The sequence below is a fragment of the Opisthorchis viverrini genome (assembly GCF_000715545.1).
Source record: "Opisthorchis viverrini unplaced genomic scaffold opera_v5_119, whole genome shotgun sequence".
NCBI lineage: Eukaryota > Metazoa > Platyhelminthes > Trematoda > Opisthorchiida > Opisthorchiidae > Opisthorchis > Opisthorchis viverrini.
In genome coordinates this window covers 605,651-628,287 of record NW_008751775.1, presented here as the reverse complement: position 1 = coordinate 628,287, position 22,637 = coordinate 605,651, and the positions used below count along the sequence as shown (strand labels likewise).

Below are 22,637 nucleotides of genomic sequence, written 5' to 3'. Positions count from 1 at the left end.
ACGAAACGAGCCACTCGATAAACGAGAGTAACTTTTAGTAACGGTGAGGAAGATTCCATCATGAGACGCTGGGGTAGCATTTCAAAGGCAGTCAAGCAATCGTGTGGCAGTGAAACGTGGAAAGCCTTATTATAAATCCCATCACATGACAGACCACCTTCCGGAAGGAGACACGTAGCTAACTAGAAATACCGAAGGGCAGGTTCTAGTAACGCAACAATAGCGCTCTGGCAGCAGGACAATGGCTGCTGTCCGCACCATCTATTCACAAGGTACTGGGAGTTTCACTTCCGACCAATGTTTACCGCGTGCACTCGTGTATTAAGGCTCTCAAGTACTGTTTTTGGCACCTTAATTTCCTATATCTGGGTACACACGTTATCGAATTTGGGAACTGGTTTCTACCCCAGACAACAGGCTCCAACGACAAAAACAGCTACTGGCATATCAATTGGAAAGGGTTTGGAACCGATTGAGAAGTCATCGTTTCAGAAGTGCTTGGTAAATGATCGGTAGTTTTTATTTGGGCAATGTTTCGCTCTTGGCAGAAAAGGTTCGTCAGGCCTGATGAAGCTTTTGTGTCAGATATCAGAGAAATTATCACACCTTAGCACATGCAAGCACTTAACAAATTGAAATGGTATATTGTTGTCTCGTCCAGACAAGGGACTGGGCATCACGATTGTGAACAGACCAGGTCGTCCAAATAGAATTCGTGGTTTTCTTTCTAGTGGAACCAAGTTTAACGCTTCAAAAAAGAAATGCTGTGCTGTTCTGGGCAAGCGGAAGTGGAGCTGAAATTGTATTGAAGTCTTTAACAAATATGCCTGTACAGCGATATGCGTTATGAAAGCATAGGATCCACGGGTACAAACGTCCCTTGCACGTGTTGGTCGCATGAGATACATAAGTTGGAATGTTGATTGTACTTTGTCTTCGATACAAACCGATTACCGGGCGAAGTGGCTGAAGTGGTTAAAGCATGAATTTGTTGACGGGAATGTCCGTGGCTTGAACCCGACTTCTACCTCTCGACGTCCCCTGGCAGTATCTCAGCCTTGGTGCTTCCTTCGGGTCATATGGCAGCTAGGCACCGAAAGGGTGGTACAGCTGAACGATCAAATGAAAACCCACCGTCCATTGGTTAAAAGACATGCTTTAACCTGTTCGCAGACAACTCTGTCCTTACAGTCTGTGTTGCTCTTTCGAATTCATTGGCTGCATCCGTCGTTAGCTCTCAGCAGCGACATTACTATCTTGTCATCACTTTTACAGGATGTACTTTTCAATAAAGAATCGACCAGCGGTGCCGAAGTAAAAAATGGGTCGTGACTGAAGAGCGCTGTCACCAAAATGTACGGGGCGATTAATCAATGGCAATATGGAAGAGTATATAAGATACCTTGCGAGACTTTACATTGGTCTGTTGGCGAAGCATGTAACTAGATCGTGTCCTTACTGTCGACAGGTGCTTCACTAAGTGGTCGGTGAATTCGAAAGTGACATCCGAGTACTTGATCGTTTACGAATCGGTTCAACCACATCTTCCAGCCACTGGGTGATGAACTGCTACGGAGAGATGTTTCTAACGAATACGGGGCCCAATGAATGTTTCCGTATCTCAGGTGGCCCATACTTACGAGACGTATTCACACCCGCGGGCCTTATGTATTCTTACCGTATTCCTTCATGTGGTTGTCCAACCGTTTTTTGGAGTTTGTAGCTCCGTTTTCACATTATTTCCTCAAGCGCTAAACCCGGTTCTATCGGAGAGAACAGCAGGGATATTGCCCGTGTAATCTATTTTGTTAAGAGTCACAATGTTTAATCCTTCGTCCAGGCGAGGCCGTTTTTGTTGCGCAAGTTTTGAGGCGCTTATATGTGTCGATACGTGATAGCGAACATTCGCCAAGTTTGTTGTTTGAGTCTGGCGTCCGGGTTGCCCGTCCGCACTTGCGGATCACTAGGCACTATCCATCAAACCAACCTGCTTGTTCAGCTTGATGTAGCCTATGCCTCAAAGTCGGCCAAAACCCGTCTGCCATCATGTGCTGGTGGCTAGTGATATCATAGCCATCCGGCTGCGTAGTCCAAACCTTTTTTTTCCAAAAACGTCACATGGATATCCTATCCTTACCTTGGTTTCGTGCTGGCCAGTCTGTAACAGATGAGATTCATCACACATCGTATTCGTCTTTCCATTTTGATAATGGCCTTGGTGCTACCGACTCCCACCGATCTTATGGAGTCGTGGGCATTTTGCCCACTGGAAACCAGACTTACTGAATGGGGGAATTCTGTATATAAGTTGAAATAAACATGAACCTGGTGCATTTTTTTAAACCACGAAGTTGTGCCACTCAGTCGAACTAGGAGTACAGATGCTCTGTTGTTGAACCGTCGACTGATACAGAAGCGACTCTGAACCGTTCTTCAATAAGATAAGTCGTCATGCATGGCATTCGTATCATCTTTGTTTTATTTGTATATTCGCATAGGTACTGTGCCTCATCTCAAGAACCTGTTGTGAACCTCCTGCCTTGAGAGGAGCAAGTTTCTGTCGGGCTTCCACAAGACATAGCTGTAATATAAACGGTTCATTGTGAATGGAAGTCAGGCGCCGCAATGTTGGTGGCTCTCATTCGCCCCAGCGAAGTCCTTCGCAATTACTCCAATCTTTCGATGTTTTTACCAAATTGCCAGACGATTGCAAAAAATCCACGAGCAGTGGAGGTGCAGGTTTGTGCTTAACTTTGCTAGGTTTTCCAATAATCGTTTCACATTGCAGTCACTCTGCTTGTAATGGTTCTGAGTCTTTTGCTCATAATCTCCGAAATACGGAACTATGTGGACCCAAAATTGGTATATTCCTATGAAGTGGACAAGGAATTCGGCTCGTATGTTGTGGTATTCCTTCCTTAGTCTTTCTATTCGTTCAGAAAAATCCAGATAAACATTGACATTACGGTGGCGTCCAAATGCGAATGTAGGTCGCTTGCAAGTGTTTTGTTTAACTTTTAGTTATCTCAATGGATTTGTTGGACCTCGCTGGCTCGGCTGTGTATTCGCAAGGCAAAGCCAAGTATAAGAAAGCTTCTTTCAAGCTAAGTGAACAAAACCGGGAGGCGTTTGAGGTGAGATCTTTTGAAGCAGTTGTCCTGGGTTTATAATCTTCCTTGTTTAATGTATGGTATACCCCAAAGGTGTCCACGCTCTTTCCCGGGAGGGATTCAATAAAGGTAGATGCGAAAATGAACAACTGAGCCCATTTTGATGCCACCGCGCGTGATGCGCTTCTGTCTCCGGCTTGTTCTTAATTTCTACTTTACTTGAGTCAGTATTTACCTGCTGTTCTCAAATGTACATAATCATAGGTTGTCCGCCCGTTGAATCGAATGTCGACCAATTGTCGAGCGTTGAACATAAACCAAGATATCCATCTTGATAGTCGCTGCTTCACAATAAAGCAGCCGGAGAAACTGCAGTTTGTGACGAGCGATTTTGGCACATGTTTCGTGAACCAAAACGCGTTAAAAATTATAATCCGACCAACTTTCATGGACGAGCGGATACTCAGAATGAATGGAAAAGAACAGGGTTATTTAACCTTGGCGTTTTCAGTGCGCATTGGCTGTACACGGTTACTTAGATGTTGTCACATTGATCGGGTCTAAGTTTCGAAAATCTGGATGTCAGTTGCGTAGGTTTCTCCTTCCTGGGACTATCAATTTAGGTGTACTTATACTCAAAGTCTGCTTCAGTCAGGTGCCGCCAGATGTGCAGTTCTATCCTACACGGGCGTGCGAATCGGGATGCGCATAGGTCTACGTGAACAGGATCTGAACTCATGTAGGACCTGTCTGAACAAGAGCGTGCGCCCCAACCTTCATACACTGTACACTTGTTTACTTTCATCTTCGCTTAGTTCTCCGACTACATCATTTCATTTTTTCTTGCGTACTACTCAGAAGATGCATTCAGTAGTTTTTTCAAACGACTAAGAGTTCGGTATTTGGTCTGCCGTGTTTTTCACGTCAGTATAACCTTTTATCGTTGAACCTTGCCACATTGTCTTCACTATTACTTGCAAAAGAAATAGACAAACATCCTGCTGATCTTTGCACCGCTATCTCTAACAGCGAAGGAAAACTTTTGCCAACGCCCTCCGTACAACGCATCACGCGGTGCCCGAGATGCTGTGGAAGAGAGACAGCTCATTTACTGTGAACTCGTTCACAGATACGATAGAATCCAATGAGATAAAGGGACGGCGGCCGTACGACGCGTGCAATATTGTGGGAACATTTCATGTCCAGAAAGTCGCCGGGAATATGCATGTGCTACCGGGGAGGTAAGTTTGCTCCGATGGTACATGAACTCGGTTCTTCGTAATTTTTCACCGTTTTAGTTTTATTTCTTTCACGACTGTTGTAGAAACAAGAATATGTCTTTAATCGCTCATTTGTCCACTTCCATCTGCACTGCGCCGCTGCTCTCATTCAACAGTGTTCTCAACCATATCGCCCGTTAGGCTCGAGAACTCCGCAGCGAAAGAATGATCAGTTGCGCAACCCAGCGTGGATACATAAGTGATCTTCATTCCAGCTAAGTACCATTTTCCTTGTCTGTTCAGCATGGTGCATACAGACAGCGTTCACATTGTTCTATTTGAAAGTGTCCTTTTCCGGTCCTTGTGCTATTTTTCTCGCGAACAGTTGGACCGACTCACTCTTACTGGAGCCCATCAGTAGTGCCGGACGTGCAAGGTCAAGGTCACACCACTATTCCATCAGTCCACGATGAACGTACCCAGTTATAATAATCGTCCAGCTGTAACACCCTTTCGGTATCACCCAATGACAGCACGAGGTTTGAGGTACTGCCAGGTCGCCCAAGCCTAGACAAAAGCACTTGAGAAACAGGGGTCGGGCTCGAACCACGGACCTTCCGGTCAGTAGTTTCGCGCTTTGATCGTCGAGCTCTCTTGAGCTCCGAACATACCTTACTCTGAGTGTTTGTCGTATATGTAATTTTGACGGACGCCGTCTCGAACGATGACCAAACAACTTATTAGGGGTGCTGGCTGACGACCGAGCTGCCGGGTCTCTCCGGTTGCGTAGGGTCGCGCATGCTTCAAATTTATCGGGCAGTCTTCGACTGTTTGTGACTTTTTCGGGATTTGTAGTTTTGCCTCATCTCGCATGCCAGGAGACCTGAATTCGGACTCTTGTGCGACTGAGGAGATACACTGTAAATGAGCTGTAAACGGAGCAAAACTCAAGTGCAGTGAAGCATCAGTGCCAACACTGATGTTGCTGTCTTTGATGATGATGATGATGATGATGAACAGATGATGAACGGTTCAGAATCCCATAAGCCCTACAACCAGTTTCAGGTAACTGTAACTGGTCAGTAAGTTGTGAAATTGACGAAGATATGACTGGGTGCGGTTTACTCTTTAGGGTTAATTTCTTTTTACGCACTCCAGCGGTCAGGGACATGCTGCCAGATGTGAGCTCTCCTCAACCCAGAGAGCAAGTTATATGATGCATAAATGAGATTGTCTGCCCCAGACCTTTGTGTCTCATTTTTTTTGTTTGTTTCCAGAGCTCAGGTTTTCAACTTGTGTTCACGCTAACAAACCACTGGTGTTCACGACTCACATTGCTGTCTTGTTGAAGATAACAATGTGGGTTACGATGAGAGAGTGGTGTTGCTATGGTTACAAATTTTCCGTCTACTGGGGTTTGTTTTGAATCCCACAGTAGCTCAGTAGCAAGATTCATCAACAAGCTCCACATAGCTCACTGGTCAAGGCGTGAACTCACTAATTGGAAGGTCCGTGGTTCGAGCCCGACCTCTGATCCTGTCTAGGCTTGAGCAACCTTGCAGCCTCTCGGCTGCTGTGTTTCATTCGGGTGGCATGGCAGCTAGGCAACGAAAGGGTGTTGCATCTGAACGATTATTATCATTATCGCTGGCAACCTTGAATGAATATAATCAAGAATGTTTCCATACATTTGCTCATAATATCCTCCTATTGTTGTTATCTCCCAGTAATATTTGTTAAGGAGGTTTCCACAGATTGAGCGTGATTTCCACCAGTCTTGTGGAGGAGTAACTCACTTAACATATCACAGAACTTCCCTTTTCTCTGGATAACTCGAGCCGTGGGGCACAACAGATCATGTTGGTCACGTTAGTTACAAGATACTTGTGTTTATAGTGTGAATATCATGTTTTTTCCATCTGTTTCTTTGTTCTGTTTCCACACAGGCCTTTTGATGGGCCAGGAGGCTCCCATGTACACATCGCACCTTTTGTGCAACTGGCAGGTGAGTTTTATCTTCTGGCTGGAAGACTTTTTTTATTGGCTGAATTTCAAGCCATGGGTGAATACTGGTCGGGTATATCCGCCGGTAATCATTCCCTTCCTCTCCCAGAATCAAAGGAATCATTTTTAGATTTTGGTGTGTGCCCCTTGGAAAAGCTGGTTCATCCCTCCCACAAAGGAAGTTTTTAGAGAGAAGAACGGATCCTCTGTGCGAACTCCACAGCTACGATGTCCGGGAAAAACGTGTTACCCACATCCTTTTTTAGTGGCTGGTAGCCCGCCTCGGCGTCAGTGGTTTGTCAGTTTGTCTGCAAACCCAACCAAGTCGGGGCTGTGCGGACAAACGATTCTTGTCGGATCCCTCTAATCAATAAGCGTTTGGTCAGAAATACAGCGAAACACTTGGGATTATCCGTCTTGTTCCAACTTTAAATCCATTCAATTTGTTTTCCCATTCACGTTCGTTTTCAGATTTCAACTTTAGTCATCGTATCAACCATCTGTCTTTCGGAGCTCAGGTGGCCAACCGTGTTAATCCTTTGGATGCAGTCGAGGAGATCTCTTACAATCGTGAGTTTTTTTCCTGTTTTCACCGGCACCGCCGTTGCATGATCCTGTCGCCTACCTTGCGATTACGCTTGGTCTAACAGCTGCTAATTAGCGGATGCTATCTCTTATCATGTTGGGGAATTTGTTTAACTAGTTGGTCTAGTTCACGCTGTTTGACAGCTAAGATTCACAGCTGTGACTGTATGGCTAGTTCAGAGCTGTTCCCTTTTGGATTGTATGTGCGTTTGGGGGAGAACAAAAGCTATTCTTATTGATTATCTGACCATAATTGGCTATTTAATGTTCGTATTTCGTCCTCTGTAGCTGTCTTCCTTCCCTTGTCTTTTTTCGGGTTTGAACTTTAGCGCGATTGTACAGCTGCTCGCTACATGAATTCCAGCTAATTAAGAGACCATTACTGCACACACCTGTGTTTGTGCTGACTATCGCTGGTCTTCAAGTTGTTCTTGATCGAAACGCGGTAAAAATAATTGCCTGAATGCAATATCCACATCGCGGTAACTATTTCTCGTCGTTTTTGGAGCTTGATTAGTGACGCCGTAAGGTGGTAGCTATTAATTAGGTTGTCCGCCTCTCCTCGCACCCTCCATACCATTATCTTGTCTTTTTTCCCTTTCGTTCCAGCGTTGGAGAGTTTTCGCTACTACATCAGCATTGTTCCCACTCGGGTTGTGTATGCCTTCTCATCGTTGGATACCTATCAGTATGCTATCACAGTGAAGGTAGGTTGATTGTCCATATCTCCCCTTTCCATGTTCTCTTTCGTTTGCACCTGACCCAATCTGTCTGTTTGTACGAATTTGTGGTCATCAGTTGCGCATCTACAGTCTGAAAAACCCTGACGTGTTTCGGATCCGCTTCTATGTTTTCCAAAATGTCTGTGATTGTGTGAACTGGAACCAACCCGGCTTTCGCGGACCGGTTGGCCACATAACTGATGACGGTCTGTGTGTAGTGCTGGCAATTAAAGCGATTTCTTTAATAGGCTCCATTCCCGAAGAGGGACCACCACCTCAACTACAACCAGTCCGGTGCAGTTGGGCGACGTGCGGTGTGGTATTTGTGCTTTTTTGGGGAGACTACTTATGAATTCCTAACAAAATCGATACTACATGTCTCCCAGTGCCAAGTACACCTCCAATCTGGAGCAATAAATTCGCATTCGTTCTCGATCTGGCCGGACTTTTCATCTGTGTGTCATCTGAATCAGCTTCCGGAGACAGCACGTTTGAAGACTGACCATTTTCCATGTTATCCGGCCTTCTGGAGGGACCACTTTTGTCGGAAGAGACCATTTTTCATCTTTCACTTCAGGTAGTTTCTCCAGAAGGAACATATATCCCAAAATATTCTTAGAAGGGCAAATCAAAATCGATCGCTGTCCAAGGCTCCTCTTCTCTCCAACAATTAGGTCCCTTCCAGAAGGGACCACTTCCCACAAAGTACCTGTTTTGTATAGTAAAGTTCTATTCAAAGGAGAAAATATACCGGATCCTCATACCTAAAGACAGGATACGGAAATATTGTAAAGTCCGAGAATCGAGTCACTCCTGGGGGGTATTTTATTGGCACGAATCTGGTTTCACCCCATCGCGGATGCAGTCTGTTGAGGCGAGAAATCAGACTGAAATTTAAGTTACTGCACTGCCACACTAGTCTCATCCCGGATCACGAGATACCTGCCGTTTATGAGTAGAAATGCTCGTTCTTTATGTGCACCCATACTTTTATCAGTATTGGACAAACGAACCGACCAAACGCGACCTACATTTTGCTGGGAGTCAATCCAAGTTTTTGAGACTTTCTGTCTCCTTCTTGCGTATAAAATTTCTCTTAGGCCGATCTGGTTTGAACATAGTCGTGTGAAATGTCATGAAACTGGTGACTAGCCAACTGTGGCTACAGCAATAATATTTTGATGAGGTCGCTAAGATCTGAAATGCGATCACATGCAAAGTCCGTCTTAAAAGCGAGTTCGTGGTAGCGTTTGTAAACAGTGCCTTTTGAAACGGCTGGAATACCGCCAAGTTGCTCAAGCTTAGAAAGGGAAAGTCCAGAGGCAGACGTCGGGTTCGAACGACGGACCTTCCGATCAGTAAATTCGTGCTGTAACCACTGAGCTGTGTTCGATAATCATAGCTACCACAGACCACTGTTCTTCTTTCGTTCTATGAATGGGAATTTCCAGTAAACCCAACGGTGCCGTTAGGATGAGAGTGACCATTCTTGCAGTAAGTACAAAACGGTTGTCCATGGGAATGAAGCAGCCACCATCGGAAGACCAAACTGCTCTTGTCGGTTGGACTTTATTCAGCGGTTCTCGAATTCATGTCTTGGTTTATAGTGGCATCAAACCTGCTGAAAGCGTATTGACAGTTAGGTAGGAAGCTTAGTGGTTAGGGAGCGAAGTTACTGATCGGAAGGTCCGTGTTCGAACTTAGCCGCAATGTCTGAATTTCTCCTTCGGCAACGTCGGGGTATCTGAGTCCTTGTCAGAGAAGACGCTCTACAAGCTGTTTCATATGAGTGGCTACAACACAGTGACTACCATTTTTTTCGGATGGGGACCCCGAAACTCGAGTCACCCATTACTAGTAACACTAGCACAGATGGCTCAATCGCGCAGTCAGCGGTGCTCATGCATCAAAACCATCGTGTTCAACGCGTAGCTACCCAGTTCCCGAACTAACTGAACATGCCTCTAATGCTTTGTTGTATGTCCCACACGCTCATTTCAGTGATAGAAATTGCAGCACCTGGAACCAGTATACCTATGGCACACCGTTTATAAAGCTGATAAATTGAATCATTGATCGGTTATAGATTTTTTGGGAACAGAAGAACCGTGGACTAGGAAAGAGTTGATGGAATGGCTAGGTGAATGCATAACGTGTAAAATTAATTAGAGATAGGACCATACCCTGGTGAACCACCGTCACTGGGATGGGGCAGATTGCACCGTTGTCCAACCTGCATGTCCACAAACCCAAAGGAAAGTTGGCCAATCAAGTGAGACTAAACAGCATGCAGCATGCATGGAGCGATTTTTCTGTCCAACCTCTGAATAGTTAACTACGTTGTGATCTTTGTTCAGAGACGTAGCAGTGATGTGAACATGGGAAGCGACACCATCCAGTGCGACTTGGTGTCTCAGGCAGATAGGGAGAAGACAAGTGAGGAGAAATCTCCCGCAGAACTCTATTTTCTACGCTTTCCAATGAGACTAAAGTGGTGATACTTTTGGGGTCGATTTGTGACTGAACCTAATCCAAACGGTCCTCCAAACCTCAGGATGATGGAACAAAACACTACTTAGCAAGTCCTCCATGGAATGCTTGGGGAAATGATACCACGCAAATATTGTGAAAAGCGTCAGTTCTGGTAAAAATCGATCTGGCGTTGCTCGATCCAGGATGACTGCTTCGGTACGGGCAGAGGAAACAACTTGACTTAAGCCAACTCAATCCAGTGGAACGCAGTTTTCAATTCGCAGTAGGATAAAACAACTCAGGATAGATTTTAAATGGCTGCTTTTGCGAATGGTCGTTAGATGGTCACACCTATTCAAAGAAAGCTTAGTTGCTGTACCTCAATTTGCTGTCTGGAGGAAAAAGCATGTATCAGCTGTGAAATGAGCTGGTCTATTGATTCGGGAACATTTGTGGACGGTATTTAATTTAGCTGGTAAACGGTGTTACTGAGTATGCTCGAGCGTGTCAGCCATGGTTGTCGGTAACCTGTCACCAAAGGCTTTCATCCACTTCCTTAATGGATAGAATTCAGTGTTCCTTGTCCGGAAAAGATGATTCACAAGCTATATCCACACCATCGACGGTCGATTATCGATATCTTTCCATCAGTGACAGAGTCGATAAACACAAAAATCAAATGCGTTGAGAACTTCGGTCTCTCTTACAGGTCGTACCAACTGGATCCACGCGACTGATTACCAGATTACGGTCTTCACGTTTCATCACACTGCTTAGTTGGATAAATCCAAGATGAACCAGTGCCCCGGCGGCATGTCGTTCTTCCTCACAAGGATTTCATCCACAGCGTTGTAAATTTGCGAGTACTGAGGTTCTTGAACAAGTTGGTGGACAAACGGAAAGCGAAAGTCAGATTTACTGATTTGTGGGTCAGCTCTTGCCACGGGTCGTTGACATCGTCACAAGTCTTTCTTGTGTGATCAATCTAGCTGTTCTGTCGGTGGATCGATTGTTTGGTCTGCATTTGTTCGGTTAAGCTAACAGGGACGCTCTGTGGGAACCATCGGGTTAAATTATCGACCCTCGCCAACTTATTGTCTGTAAATGTCTTTGCAGTTAGGGCATGCTTTCGGACAGTAAAAACGATTGATCATTCTGAACAGCCACATTCGTGACTGCCGGATCGCTGCGAGCTCATAAACTACTTCGGCTTTTTCCTCAGCCCACTTGTGTTGAAACACATTTCGTCTGGTTAGGAAGCTAGCTGGAACTGGCATACATAGGTTCAACCCCTGGACTTTGCCTATTTTCTACTCGTCTTCAAATACTCCCCTTAATGAGTAAGATGAACCGGACTTTCAGTGCGAAAACGTCACATTTCTTCAAGATCTTTTCTGATATTATACTGCTTCCAAATTTTGTGCAAGAGAATCAGGTAACCGGTACAAGTGTATCGTACCCCGCATACCGCGTTTTTTATGCATAGTCCGTACGAAGGTATGGCAATTAGAGTGGGCGTAGTGGATGGCCAGAATCGGGCTGAACGCAGTTGCCTGTTTCCAGCTGATGTGAGATGGCCCAAGTGGTAAGAGCGCGAATTTACTGACCGGAAGGTCTGTGGTTCGAACCCGGCCTCTGTCTATCGACTTCCCCTGTCTAGGCTTGGGCAACCTGGTAGTATTCCAGCCCTCGTGCATCCTTCGGGTGGCATGGCAGTTAGGCACCGAAAGGGTGCTACCGCTCAGCGAGCTGATGCGAACCATCCATTAGAATTCCGGAATTGTGAGCTCATATTTATCTGTGCCAGATCTTTCACTCCATCTAAGCATCTGGTTCAGTCAACCAATCCACCAACTATAAACCGTGTGCAATGGAAACATTAGTTCCAACTGCTACACTTTCAGTCATCGGAAACTGGGAGAATGTCGGGCATACAGCCAAGCCTTTGAGGTGATGGCGCATTTAGTTGGTTTGAGAGCTGGGTAGCTATGCACTGAAGGCGATAGCTTTGATGCATAAGCGCCATTGACTGTGCGATTGGGCCATTTCTGCCAGTGTCCTTGGGTCCCCATCAAGGAAAACGGCAGTTGTCGACTCGACTAAGTTTACTGGTTAGTGTTTTTTCAGCTCATACACTGTCCACCTCTTGGTCGCTCCCACCCAGCACACGGCTGGGCGAAAAGAACTCTGCGTGGCACATGGCCTTCTGCAATGCGGGGTACATCACCTAACCAGCGTAACCTATGAAGCGTGACTAATTCATCTATCGCGGGAAAGTTCCTTCCTCCTAGGACCATCTGGCATAACTTAGCATTACTAATTTGATTTTTCCACCAGCTCCGACCAATGCTTCGGAGACACCGGTGGTCAAACACTGAAATCTTTCGTATTTGTTGTGCGCGTGGAGGCCACAACTCTGATCTATTAAGCAGTATGGGTCGCACGATTGCAGTGTAAACTCTACTTTTGCAGGATAAACTCGGTGGTGTCGTGGGGGGGGGCGAGATGGCTCAAGTGGTTAGAGCGCGAATTTGCTGACCGGAAGGTCCGTGGTTCGAACCCGACCTCCGCCACTCGACTTCCTCTGTCTAGGCTTGGGCAACCTGACAGTATCCTAGCCCTCGTGCTTCCTTCGGGTGGCATGGCAGCTAGGCACCGAAAGGGCGCTACAGCTGAACGATTTTTTTTTCGGAGGTTGGCAAAAGTTGTCCTGGCCTTCCCGATTCGAGAATTAGTCTCAATTCCAGTCAGTCCACTGGGACTCGTACGAATTTATTCACCACATCGATTGGCAAACGTGAGGTTTGGGTTTGATCCCACATAGTCTTGTAGCAGCGTTTTACAGTTTGCAGGCGTGAAGTACATTCCAAACAGTGCGGCAGAATCACTTGGGTGATTTAAAATGGTTTGCGTTTTTGAAGGATCTGAACAAAGGAGAGCCGCAATATCTGTGAGGGAACGTCGCGGGAACACTTCGACTCCCGTGGTAATTACTGCTTGTCCGCTTCCAAATGTTCTAGCTAGACTACCCTTCCTTCTTTCTTTTTTTAGATGTGAAAATTGATATTTTCATGGTGAACTGGTCAGATTACTCATCTCCGCGTACACCCGTCTACTGTGTCGACAATCTCTTTTACTCATGAATCTCTCTAGACTACCCTTCCTTCTTTCTTTTTTTAGATGTGAAAATTGATTATTTTCATGTGAACTGGTCAGATTACTCATCTCCGCGTACACCCGTCTACTGTGTCGACAATCTCTTTTACTCATGAATCTCTCAAGACACCTGCACTATTTGGCCGTTTGGCCTCGATTGGCATAGAATCCATACGTGTTTCGGATCGATAACCCTTACCACTGTTGTCTAATTATTGTGTATAGAATATGTACTCTTTAGTTTGCAGGCTACAAAGGTGTAAGACAATACAATGATCGATCACAGGTAGTGACTGAACTCACTTGTTGTTTCCGAACAATAACAGCGCGTTGCTACCCATCCAGTGAATGTACCACCTCTGCTCCGATGATCTCCTTCCAACAAGGAGGTAGTTTCAAAGGCGTGGAACTTTCTTCTGTCTATCTGTCTTTGGGAAAGAAATCCACGGGATCAAAGAAAAAACACTTTCTGATTCTCTGGATGGTTGATTTAGCCTCAGAAAGGTAGGCTCACAGTGTAGTCCTACTGACCTTGGTTTGCTAATTGAGCGTCAGCTGTGATATACCAACTGTAATTGACTAGACTCAACTCAGCCGATAATTCTTTGGGATAATTCACAGTTGAAGTGCCGCTTCGTCAACGAATGATGACCCGCTCAAACATGCTCGCAGTTGCTGTGAATCCAACCAGTTCTGTCACATGCTGAGAAACGGATTCCAGCAGACTGCTTTGTTGATGCGTGAACTTGCTAATCAGAAGGTCTGTGGGACAAGCCCAATCCCAGCACCTCTTCTGTTCATCTCTAGGCGTGGACAACCGGGCAGTATCTCTCCGGGTGGCATGGTTGGCTCCGGAAGGATCTTACACCCAAACGACTATTGTTATCATTCCTTGTCTCCAGTAGTATGTTTTTTAGTTTAGCATTTTTCATATCTATGGCTCGAGGTGATCGACTACTGAAACGATGGATGCTGTAGCGAGTTCACTGTTATTACCACTTATTCTTGTGATAAAAGAGAAGCTTTTTTAAAATGAAATTTTGCTCATAAATAACATCAAATCAGATGGTTTCCTCTACTATTCTCAGTCTACTTAAGATCACGGTTACTCGGATGAGTCGTCATCATCATCATCATCATTGTCAGCTGTAATAACCGCGTACTTGGCTTACAGTGCTTGTAGCTGCCACAGTTTCGTTCACCGATGATTCGGGGAGTTGGGGTTGGTAGCTGCGTATTGGAGGCGGGAGCTGCGTAAATACAGCACTGTAGATGGACTGGGGATTGGGAAGAAAGCTATGCATTGAAGGCAATAGCGCCACTGAGGGCCCGACTGGGCCATATCTGAGATTGTTTGAGTGAGTGACCTTAGTTGATAGGGCAGGCCCAGCAAGCGTGCTAACTCGAGGCTGTTGGTTGCACCAAATACATGTTCGCTCCACGGATCGTGCGGTTGTCAACTTACTCCACTTCTCAGGTGAACAGACAGCTCTTCTCGATGTGAAAAGACGCCCTAGAGAGGCGCTTGTTGATGCAGAAGTTCAGGACAGAACCATTTGACTTGTTCGCTTTCCAGGCGGTTCCACGTTTTGGAAGCATCACTGTAGTTTGTCGTTCATCGTAGTGCCACAGACTGGCTTCGTGTCGAGCATTTCTATCGAGTAGTTTCTGACGTTTTCAGACCATGTCTTAGTCACAGCTCTCCTTATTTTAGGGCAACAAATGTGTATTTGCACAACAGGCCTTTAAGTCAACCGTAGAACAACCGTGGGAAGTGGCTCGACAGAGGTCATTTAGTCATCCTCTTTTCTGAGTGGTTTGGCGGAAGAGATGGGGCATAGATGGAGGAATTTACGGGTTGACGGGACTCGCCTTTCAACCCAGCATTGTCAGCATGTTCAACCGAAAACTTTTCACTGTACATCAGTCAACCACGGCCCCGAATTTGTCATCATCAGGTCCGATTCAGCGTGTTTGACCCACTCTTTGAGTTACATTAACTCGTGGGATGTACTGACTAGATTAAATAGTATGCCCCAACTATAGTCTCTTTTCTTGAAACTTCGTTTGACTCGGAGCAATGACCGTAACTCTCGCAGAGATACCAAGAGCCCCTGCTGTTTGTTTACCATGGCACTATCACGTTGAACATCGCGTTTTTGTTCTGGTTACCGAGCCAACTCTTTTAGTGTATACCAGTCTCTCCGTGTGATTAGCTGGTTTCTTCTGGGGAATGATCTCGCCGAATTGATTACACTCGGAGTCATGTTCGACGAGGAACGCTACTGTGGCTATCTTGGGATGCCCCATCCATGGGGATCTGTTATAGGGACCAGTGTGGTTCGTTCTTGTGAATACACTGGCCTCCTGTCGTGTATACCGGGCACTTCTATGCTGTATTCCGCCTGGGGCTATTAATAGTCGCTCCTACGCCCTCATGCAATATCTTCGCCAGCGTTGTGTTCACTCAGGTAACTTCTTGGCTGGACCCCTCGTCACTGACAGGGCAACCTGAAATGTTTGCGTCCAAATTCTGAACCTAATATCTCATATTTTTGATAAGAGACGGCTTTCCACACTTGTAACTGTTTTATCAGGCTAAGCTACCGTCTGTGCGGCCTCGAATTCTACACAGTGTTTTTTCTGTTCTCTCTTTTTTCCCATCCCAGAATCGCACAGCAGAGGGCAACAAAAGTGATTCAGTACCTGGTATCTTCTTCTCCTACGACACCTTTCCTTTGTTGGTTCAAGTGACAGAATCCAGGGAGCTGTTTGGTACATTTCTGGCACGCCTAGCGGCTCTGGTTGGTGGACTGTTCGCCACAGTGGGTTTTATCCGACAAGTTGTGCTCACCGTACCTCAGGTCGCCTTGGAAAGTCGGTCTGGACGCCGCTGGAGTGCCAAATGGAACCAGATTACAAGAAAAGCATTTGGAGTTGTAAACGGTGACATCAAACACACCCAAACTCCTGAAAAGGGTCTGCTTAATCCCGACTCAGCCACGTGACGTTTCAAGCAGCCTGAATTAGTGTTTTTTTGGTTGCACCTCAGTCAACTGTGATCTCGCCCTTTTGTATGCAGCTGATGACCCGAATTTCTCTGGTCGGCTTGTGTTCTTTACTTTGTGATCTGTCCCAAACGTTTCGGTTTTTGTTCTTCGCCGAGTTTTTCCGGTCTCCCCTTGCTGTCTCCGTTTTTTGAGTTTTGTCTATTTTTCATGCGTTGCATTCGCTGACACCTGACCTGCGAGGCGTTTTGCTGGTTTCGTTTACTACTTACACTACTAATGTACGACAAGTAGTTGAAGTACTTTCCTGCCTGGCCGGTAGGGCAGCGGATAACGCATCCCCCCGTTGTCCACGGATCTTTAGCCAGGGGCTTACAATGATACAATAACTGTTGTCATTCCATTAGGTTGACCCCGCTACCGCCCAAAGATATAAACTAGAGGCTATCGGAAGTTTACCGTTGAAAACTAATGATTCCGTTGGTCGAAACACTCGGAAGACCAGTTTCTCGAAGCTCCGATTCTAGGACCGTTGCGTGAGAATCTATCATCTAATGGACAGTGAAAAAATATCTAGTCCACTACGGGAAAATGCACGAATAATCGCTCACCTTATTTCGTATGAATTCGGTTAGAAACGATTCTGCTTGATCATCCATTTGGTACCTTTGAATCGACGTCGAAGGTCGGAGCCAAAAATAATAACCCGGGTTTCCCAACATGATGGAAGGCCATATCCACAAGCACTACAATGATGGCTTAGTTCTGTCAATTAAGTCCATGACATATGACGACCACACTTTAACATGAGGATGATGGGAAGCCTTACCTGAAAACCTTTTTAAAAATGCACCAAAGCACATCGATTCACGTTTGACGTCCACTTTTCTGAACCTATTCCCTGACAGCTCTGGCCGGGCATAGCTCTTGAATTAGAACTGCGTATAACTGATGAGGCAACGGTTAACTCCATTGGTTGGTACCCACGACTATGGCCTTATTGCATAGTTTATATGACTGGGTCTTACTGGAGGATATGCTCACTATCTCTCCAAAACTTGCAGTAGGAACTTTGCAGATGAAAATCCAGTCTTACCGAAGAGTCGGACAGACCGAAGGCGAAAATGGTTGGCACCTGCTTTGACGTTAGACGATAATCTCCCCGGTTTTCCACCTTGGTGCCATCCCCGAATTCGACCTGGAGCACTCCTCTTCTCAAAGCCGATAGAAGACCGACGGATTGCTCTGGGCGACGGTGTGAGGTTAACGTGCCTATTACTGTAGCTTTTTCGATTAAGCACTTACCTCAAAACTGTTTGCATTGCCCACCAGTGGGACATTGTCAGCGTAGTCTCTTCAAGGAGGATGTACCAATTCGGAGATGTCGATTATACTTTTAGTTCTACTTGAAAAGTGAACGGACTTTAAGACCTATTTTTAATCTTTGCAGAGCTTTTGCGCGTGTTTGTACTTGTGCTTATCGTTCCCTTTTCACGTTTGAAATAGAACAATTACCGATCAATGAATGACAGGCACGGAATGTGACGAGGACCTGTCGTGATAACGAAAATCAGTCAAAAAGGCTTACGTTTGCTTCATGGGATTCTCGTTCAGTCACAAAAGAGTACTGGGTTCAGTGCGGACCTTAATTTTTGACTGCGATTTCTTCCATCGGCCGACTATTTTTTGACTGCTGTGCTGACAAAGACACGGTGTGAAGACCTACCTTGGCAACCTGTAGATTTGTGTCGGGCTCGGAGTAGTGGTGACAAATTGTTCCACTGCATCGTGTTGTGTTCCTGTCAGCGCAGCTTCTGCATCCTTGAACCGAGCTCCATAGACCGCATGTGCCCAGTGCGCTCGCGAAACCTCACTACTTGTGTAACGGTGGATACTACTGATGGGGCATTCGAGTAATATGTTTTCTCGTAACCACGCTCTGCGTCTACTGGAAAGTGGGATTTGTTACGGAATTTGTGGAATGCCTCTGTAGCATCCGTTTGTATTTGAGTGATAGTCAATGAATATTCAGGAAAGTTCAAGAATACGCGTTCACTAAGAAGACGAGTATTCCGTTTTTATGAACAAGATGCATATGAGTGTTTTGCTTTCTTGTCCAGCAGTCTTTACCTGTTCAGTTGGTGTTTTATGATAGACAACTCCGCAGTGAAGCCCTTCCTTTCGCTTGTAGCGGTTGTTCCGCCACTTTTTACTGGCTGTTTCACCTTTCTGAGATGTTTGACTAGTGGTCATAATCTAGGACAAATTAGTAAATGAAGGTTCTAGATTAATCACTGTGTGTGAATCAGTCAGTTGCCACAGATCCTTGTCCAAACGCACTCTAACAATGGAAAACTGGGGGCTAGTCATAATGCTAATTAGCCGCTCTTGGCCAAGCGGTTAAGTATATCGCGGGGTCGAAACTCTAAGTTTCCTGAGATGCACTAGGCTGATGATTCCCAACAAGGATGAAACGACCGTACTGTAATGGCTTGCTGAACGGTCGTGCAAATCTGTATGAAGTCCTTTGGCTTACTGCTCCACCCACTATGGTATGCCAAAAGGCACGGTAGCTTCAGACAGCCCTTTGTGGGGGCAAAGGAAGATTATTACAACCGTATTCATAGGGCAATGACGGAATGTTCCACAAGTTCGTGCTAGAATCTCCGTGAAGAGGCGATAAGCGTCGAGTCAAAGATGCTCCATCCGGATTGGCTGGCATTCTGACCGATCAGAGCATGCCTTCTTTCGGTTCGTATCCTGCACGTGACACATCCTTCCACATGATGTGGTATTCAGCTATTAGAGACGGCTGGTCTCCGGACACGTACAGTGCTTCCCGGTGTAGATTGGATTCATTGACAATGTTATCTTTCAAAGCTACCAAATCTCCTCACAGCACACCAAGACAGATAAGTACCACTTTGTGTTTGTGGTGTTTTCTCGACGAACCGCACATCTGGTGTTTGAAACAATAAATCTAGTCCAAATTGTTGACCTCGCGGTGTCTCCCGAGGCTTCCATTATCCGAATAAAACTGATTCGCGTTTACCCTAGAGATACAGTGGCTGATTCACAGGTGGAGCCAGCCAGTGACGATGGAACATTAGTGGGCAGGGTTCGCCTACTTGTCAGTGCGATTCAGGGGTGCTGTTGGACTCACAAGGACTAGGAGAATAGCTTCAGGAAACTATGACAACAACAACAGCAGCAGTGTAACCGATGGATAGATGATCGCTAGTAGTTTGACAATAGCTTGGCAGTCTCCTTTAACTAAACCAAACAAACTCATTTTATTTCATGGAATACACTCCTTTACACACCAATCCGATTTCAAAGGGAGACACTCAAGCGGATTCCAGCTGGATCTCGCCTTCATAGCATCCTTCAACTGAATGTGTTATGCGCGATTCGCCACATGTTCAATTTGGTAAAACGTTCTAGGTAACGCGGTATATATTCTTGGAGGAATATGGATTCAAGTAAAACATAAGGGTGATGGAAACTCGGGGACTGCATCTGCTTGCTGAGTCCCAAGAAGGGCGAAATCGGTCGTGGGCTGCTGAAGAGTTTTCAGCAACTTTGTGAGTAGTTGTATGTGGTTGTAAAACTCACATCACTCTCGTTTGAACAGTCCTGTTGTGGCACAATCATTCTGGTGAGCCCAAACCATAAGAGAGTTTCGCTCTTATTAGAACTTCATATATCGATGGTCTTGCCTGAGTTGGAAACGCGGACATCTGACGTGCAAAGAGGGTGTGTTAGCAAATGTTCGCAGCTTTGGCTAAAAGCCCTAAACTACCTAGTATTCAGCTTACGGAAAGAGTTGTGGACCACAGTTTTTCTAATGCTTTCTAAATACCTTGAACACGAGTCTGGATAGCCGCTTGATAGCCTGATGCGCTTCGCCAAAACCAGAAAGCCAATCAACGTGCGAATCAGCTGATCGATCGATTGAGTACTGACGCGTACAGGCGTGTACAGATCACACGATTCCCATTTTAAACAAACCTTGGGACTGTCTATTTTACCGAAGAGTATCAGGGGAACGCATTGGAAGTGGTCAGTAGAGTTAAATTTGCATTTAGGACATCGTGTTTCACAACATCTAAGCAGAAGTTAGAGGGTGCGCGGATTCCCTGGTTTTTGGAAAACAGTGTCGGGAAACATTAGGACCGAAACAGCCAAAAAAACTCTGTTCTCCTCTGGTGATCGACATTTTGCCCTCTGAGTCAGGACAAAATGTTCCGATTTGTGGAGGTGAGGCCGCCATATATATATATATATATGGTAGTTCTGTCGACATGTAACCCATAAACGTGCAGTAACCCTGTGGGGATGACTTTTGTTTCCAAGGGGAAAAACAAAAGCGGCTACTGTCAAGTTGCGAGCTTTGAGATCTTTGTTCATTCCTGTATGGGGCCCACATTTTGGTGTGTGGAAAGACTACAGGAAAAGACACACAGCCACTTCTTAGGCGGACTGCCTGTTCGAAGCTATTGAGTCGTGTTCTTGTCGTTTTTGTCGGGCGAGGTTCATAAAAGACTTAGGTTCGAACCTTCTGATGGCGTCTTGCTCAGTTGTGCTTAGATTAATGGTTCTGGTAGGTGCAGTCATCTCGGTCTTGGATAGTTTCCTTGGAGGCAATGACTCTCCCTCCTTTTGCTTCCGCTATTCACAAAGACCGTCGTACTCGATGGTTGTATGACACTCAAGCGCCAGCTGTCACTAGAGGTTGCATTTCTGTCCATGATGGTTGTGACATTAGCGGACGTTTATTCTAAATAGTAGCAGGAAATTTCTGTGCCTAGTGACTTAAGGTAAGTGGGTTCGCTTTGCTTTTATCGGTACTGCTCAGTTCTACGAATAACATCCTTGGGATAGAGGTTCGTTTGATGATCCTTATGACTTTGGTCGGGGGCTGGTTTTGACGTGGATATGAAAATTAACCTCGTCGCTTGGCTTTTGTAAAGAGCATAGTTCGTTTTTTGGTCATCATGCATGAGTTGATTGCACTATTCGCTCCAGTAGATAGCATGATTGACTCGGTACCTGTGATATATGGTTCGAACCAGGGTTGAGAAAGTGTAGTCCTCAGATTGCCAGTCGGCTGGTCAGCCGTCTGTCAGGCGTTTTCGGTGACTAGGTTCATTCCAACTATCGCACCACCAGTTAGTTGATCGTGTGAACGGAATTCGGCCTTGGTGTATTACTTCCGTATTGTTTGTCTAACATCCTCATGCATTACCGAGTTAGCTAACCAATGTCGGTGACCAAATCACCGCCTAGAATGAACGGGGTTTCCCAGCGGGTCCCCATCGATCCTCAGTCTTCCAGCATGGCGCTATTTCGCGTAGAAAATCGTTGGTAGGAATGGAAGGCAGGAAACTCCTGCTTTCTAATCAAACATGCAAGGTACAAACTACCTGTGGGTTCGGTTGATTCCATTTTCTTTCAAAATCAGGGCAACACAAAACCAGAGAAAGTGTGGAGGCCGGTTTGGCCTCTGGTTTCATGGTTGCAAATTTGTGACCGAAGGGAGCGGTGCATCATATTGCGCGACAAACTGAAACGAAACAATCAGAAGTCAGTTAACAAAAGAGTTAGGATCAGTTGAACCAGAAGGTCAGTCATAAATGCACTTATTTTTGCAAACGAAGTTGGCCGTAATGAAACACTCACCTGAATCCTTCGCTTATGATTTCCTTCAACCGAATACGCCGCACAAATACCTAACGTTTCAGGCGGTATGTCAGAAAAAAATACTTATTTTGCTGTTAGAAAGTCATTGGGGGCGAGATGGCCCAAGTGGTTAGAGCGCGAATTTACCGACTGGAAGATCCGTGGTTCGAACCCGACCTCCGCCTCTCGACTTCCTCTGTCTAGGCTTGGGCAACCTGGCAGTATCCCAGCCCTCGTGCAACCTTCGGGTGGCACGGCAGCTAGGCACCGAAAGGGTGCTACAGCTGAGAGATTTTAGAAAGTCATTATGGAAGTACAACCCGATTGGATTTTGTCAAGTCCTTGAATATGGAATAGTCTTCCTCACGTAGTTGTTAGACCGTAACCAATTGGCTAAGAACCTGATGTGACGATATGCTCAGGTCACCGATGCTGGCACAGGACTGAGGGAATAGAATCACCGTTTGAACTCGCAGAACCCCGTTGGTAGCTGTCAACCGGTTTAGGTATCATCATGTCAGCACTAGTTCTTTGTTATCATGGGTACATGTTGCAGCGGAACGTTCCCATCCCCGCGAAAATAAACCACTATAGCAGTGACCCCTCGAGGGTGTCCGTTCCGTACGAAAAACAAGGATGGTCCCTGGTTGCCCTCATCCCATAGTCTGGTTGTACAGT

At 45.8% G+C, this 22,637-nt stretch overlaps 3 protein-coding genes across 3 annotated transcripts; 1 reads left to right on the top strand and 2 right to left on the bottom strand.

The window, feature by feature from the left end:
• Window positions 1-2,606: 2,606 nt before the first annotated feature.
• T265_05983 (hypothetical protein) lies at window positions 2,607-16,564 on the top strand (the record flags this gene model as incomplete). The annotated part of the gene is made up of 9 exons (XM_009171135.1): window positions 2,607-2,739; window positions 2,789-2,897; window positions 2,940-2,986; window positions 3,022-3,134; window positions 4,140-4,351; window positions 6,277-6,335; window positions 6,806-6,904; window positions 7,529-7,626; window positions 15,939-16,564. 9 exons carry the CDS (start codon window positions 2,607-2,609, stop codon window positions 16,275-16,277), a joined length of 1,209 nt encoding a protein of 402 aa, XP_009169399.1.
• T265_05984 (hypothetical protein) lies at window positions 7,984-8,199 on the bottom strand (the record flags this gene model as incomplete). The annotated part of the gene is made up of 1 exon (XM_009171136.1): window positions 7,984-8,199. One exon carries the CDS (start codon window positions 8,197-8,199, stop codon window positions 7,984-7,986), a length of 216 nt encoding a protein of 71 aa, XP_009169400.1.
• On the bottom strand, window positions 12,237-18,064 carry T265_13922 (hypothetical protein; the record flags this gene model as incomplete). The annotated part of the gene is given in 5 exon segments (XM_009171163.1): window positions 12,237-12,573; window positions 12,578-12,868; window positions 12,911-13,037; window positions 14,426-14,782; window positions 18,004-18,064. Coding segments are annotated over 5 exon segments (1,173 nt in total).
• Between the last annotated feature and the right edge of the window lie 4,573 nt (window positions 18,065-22,637).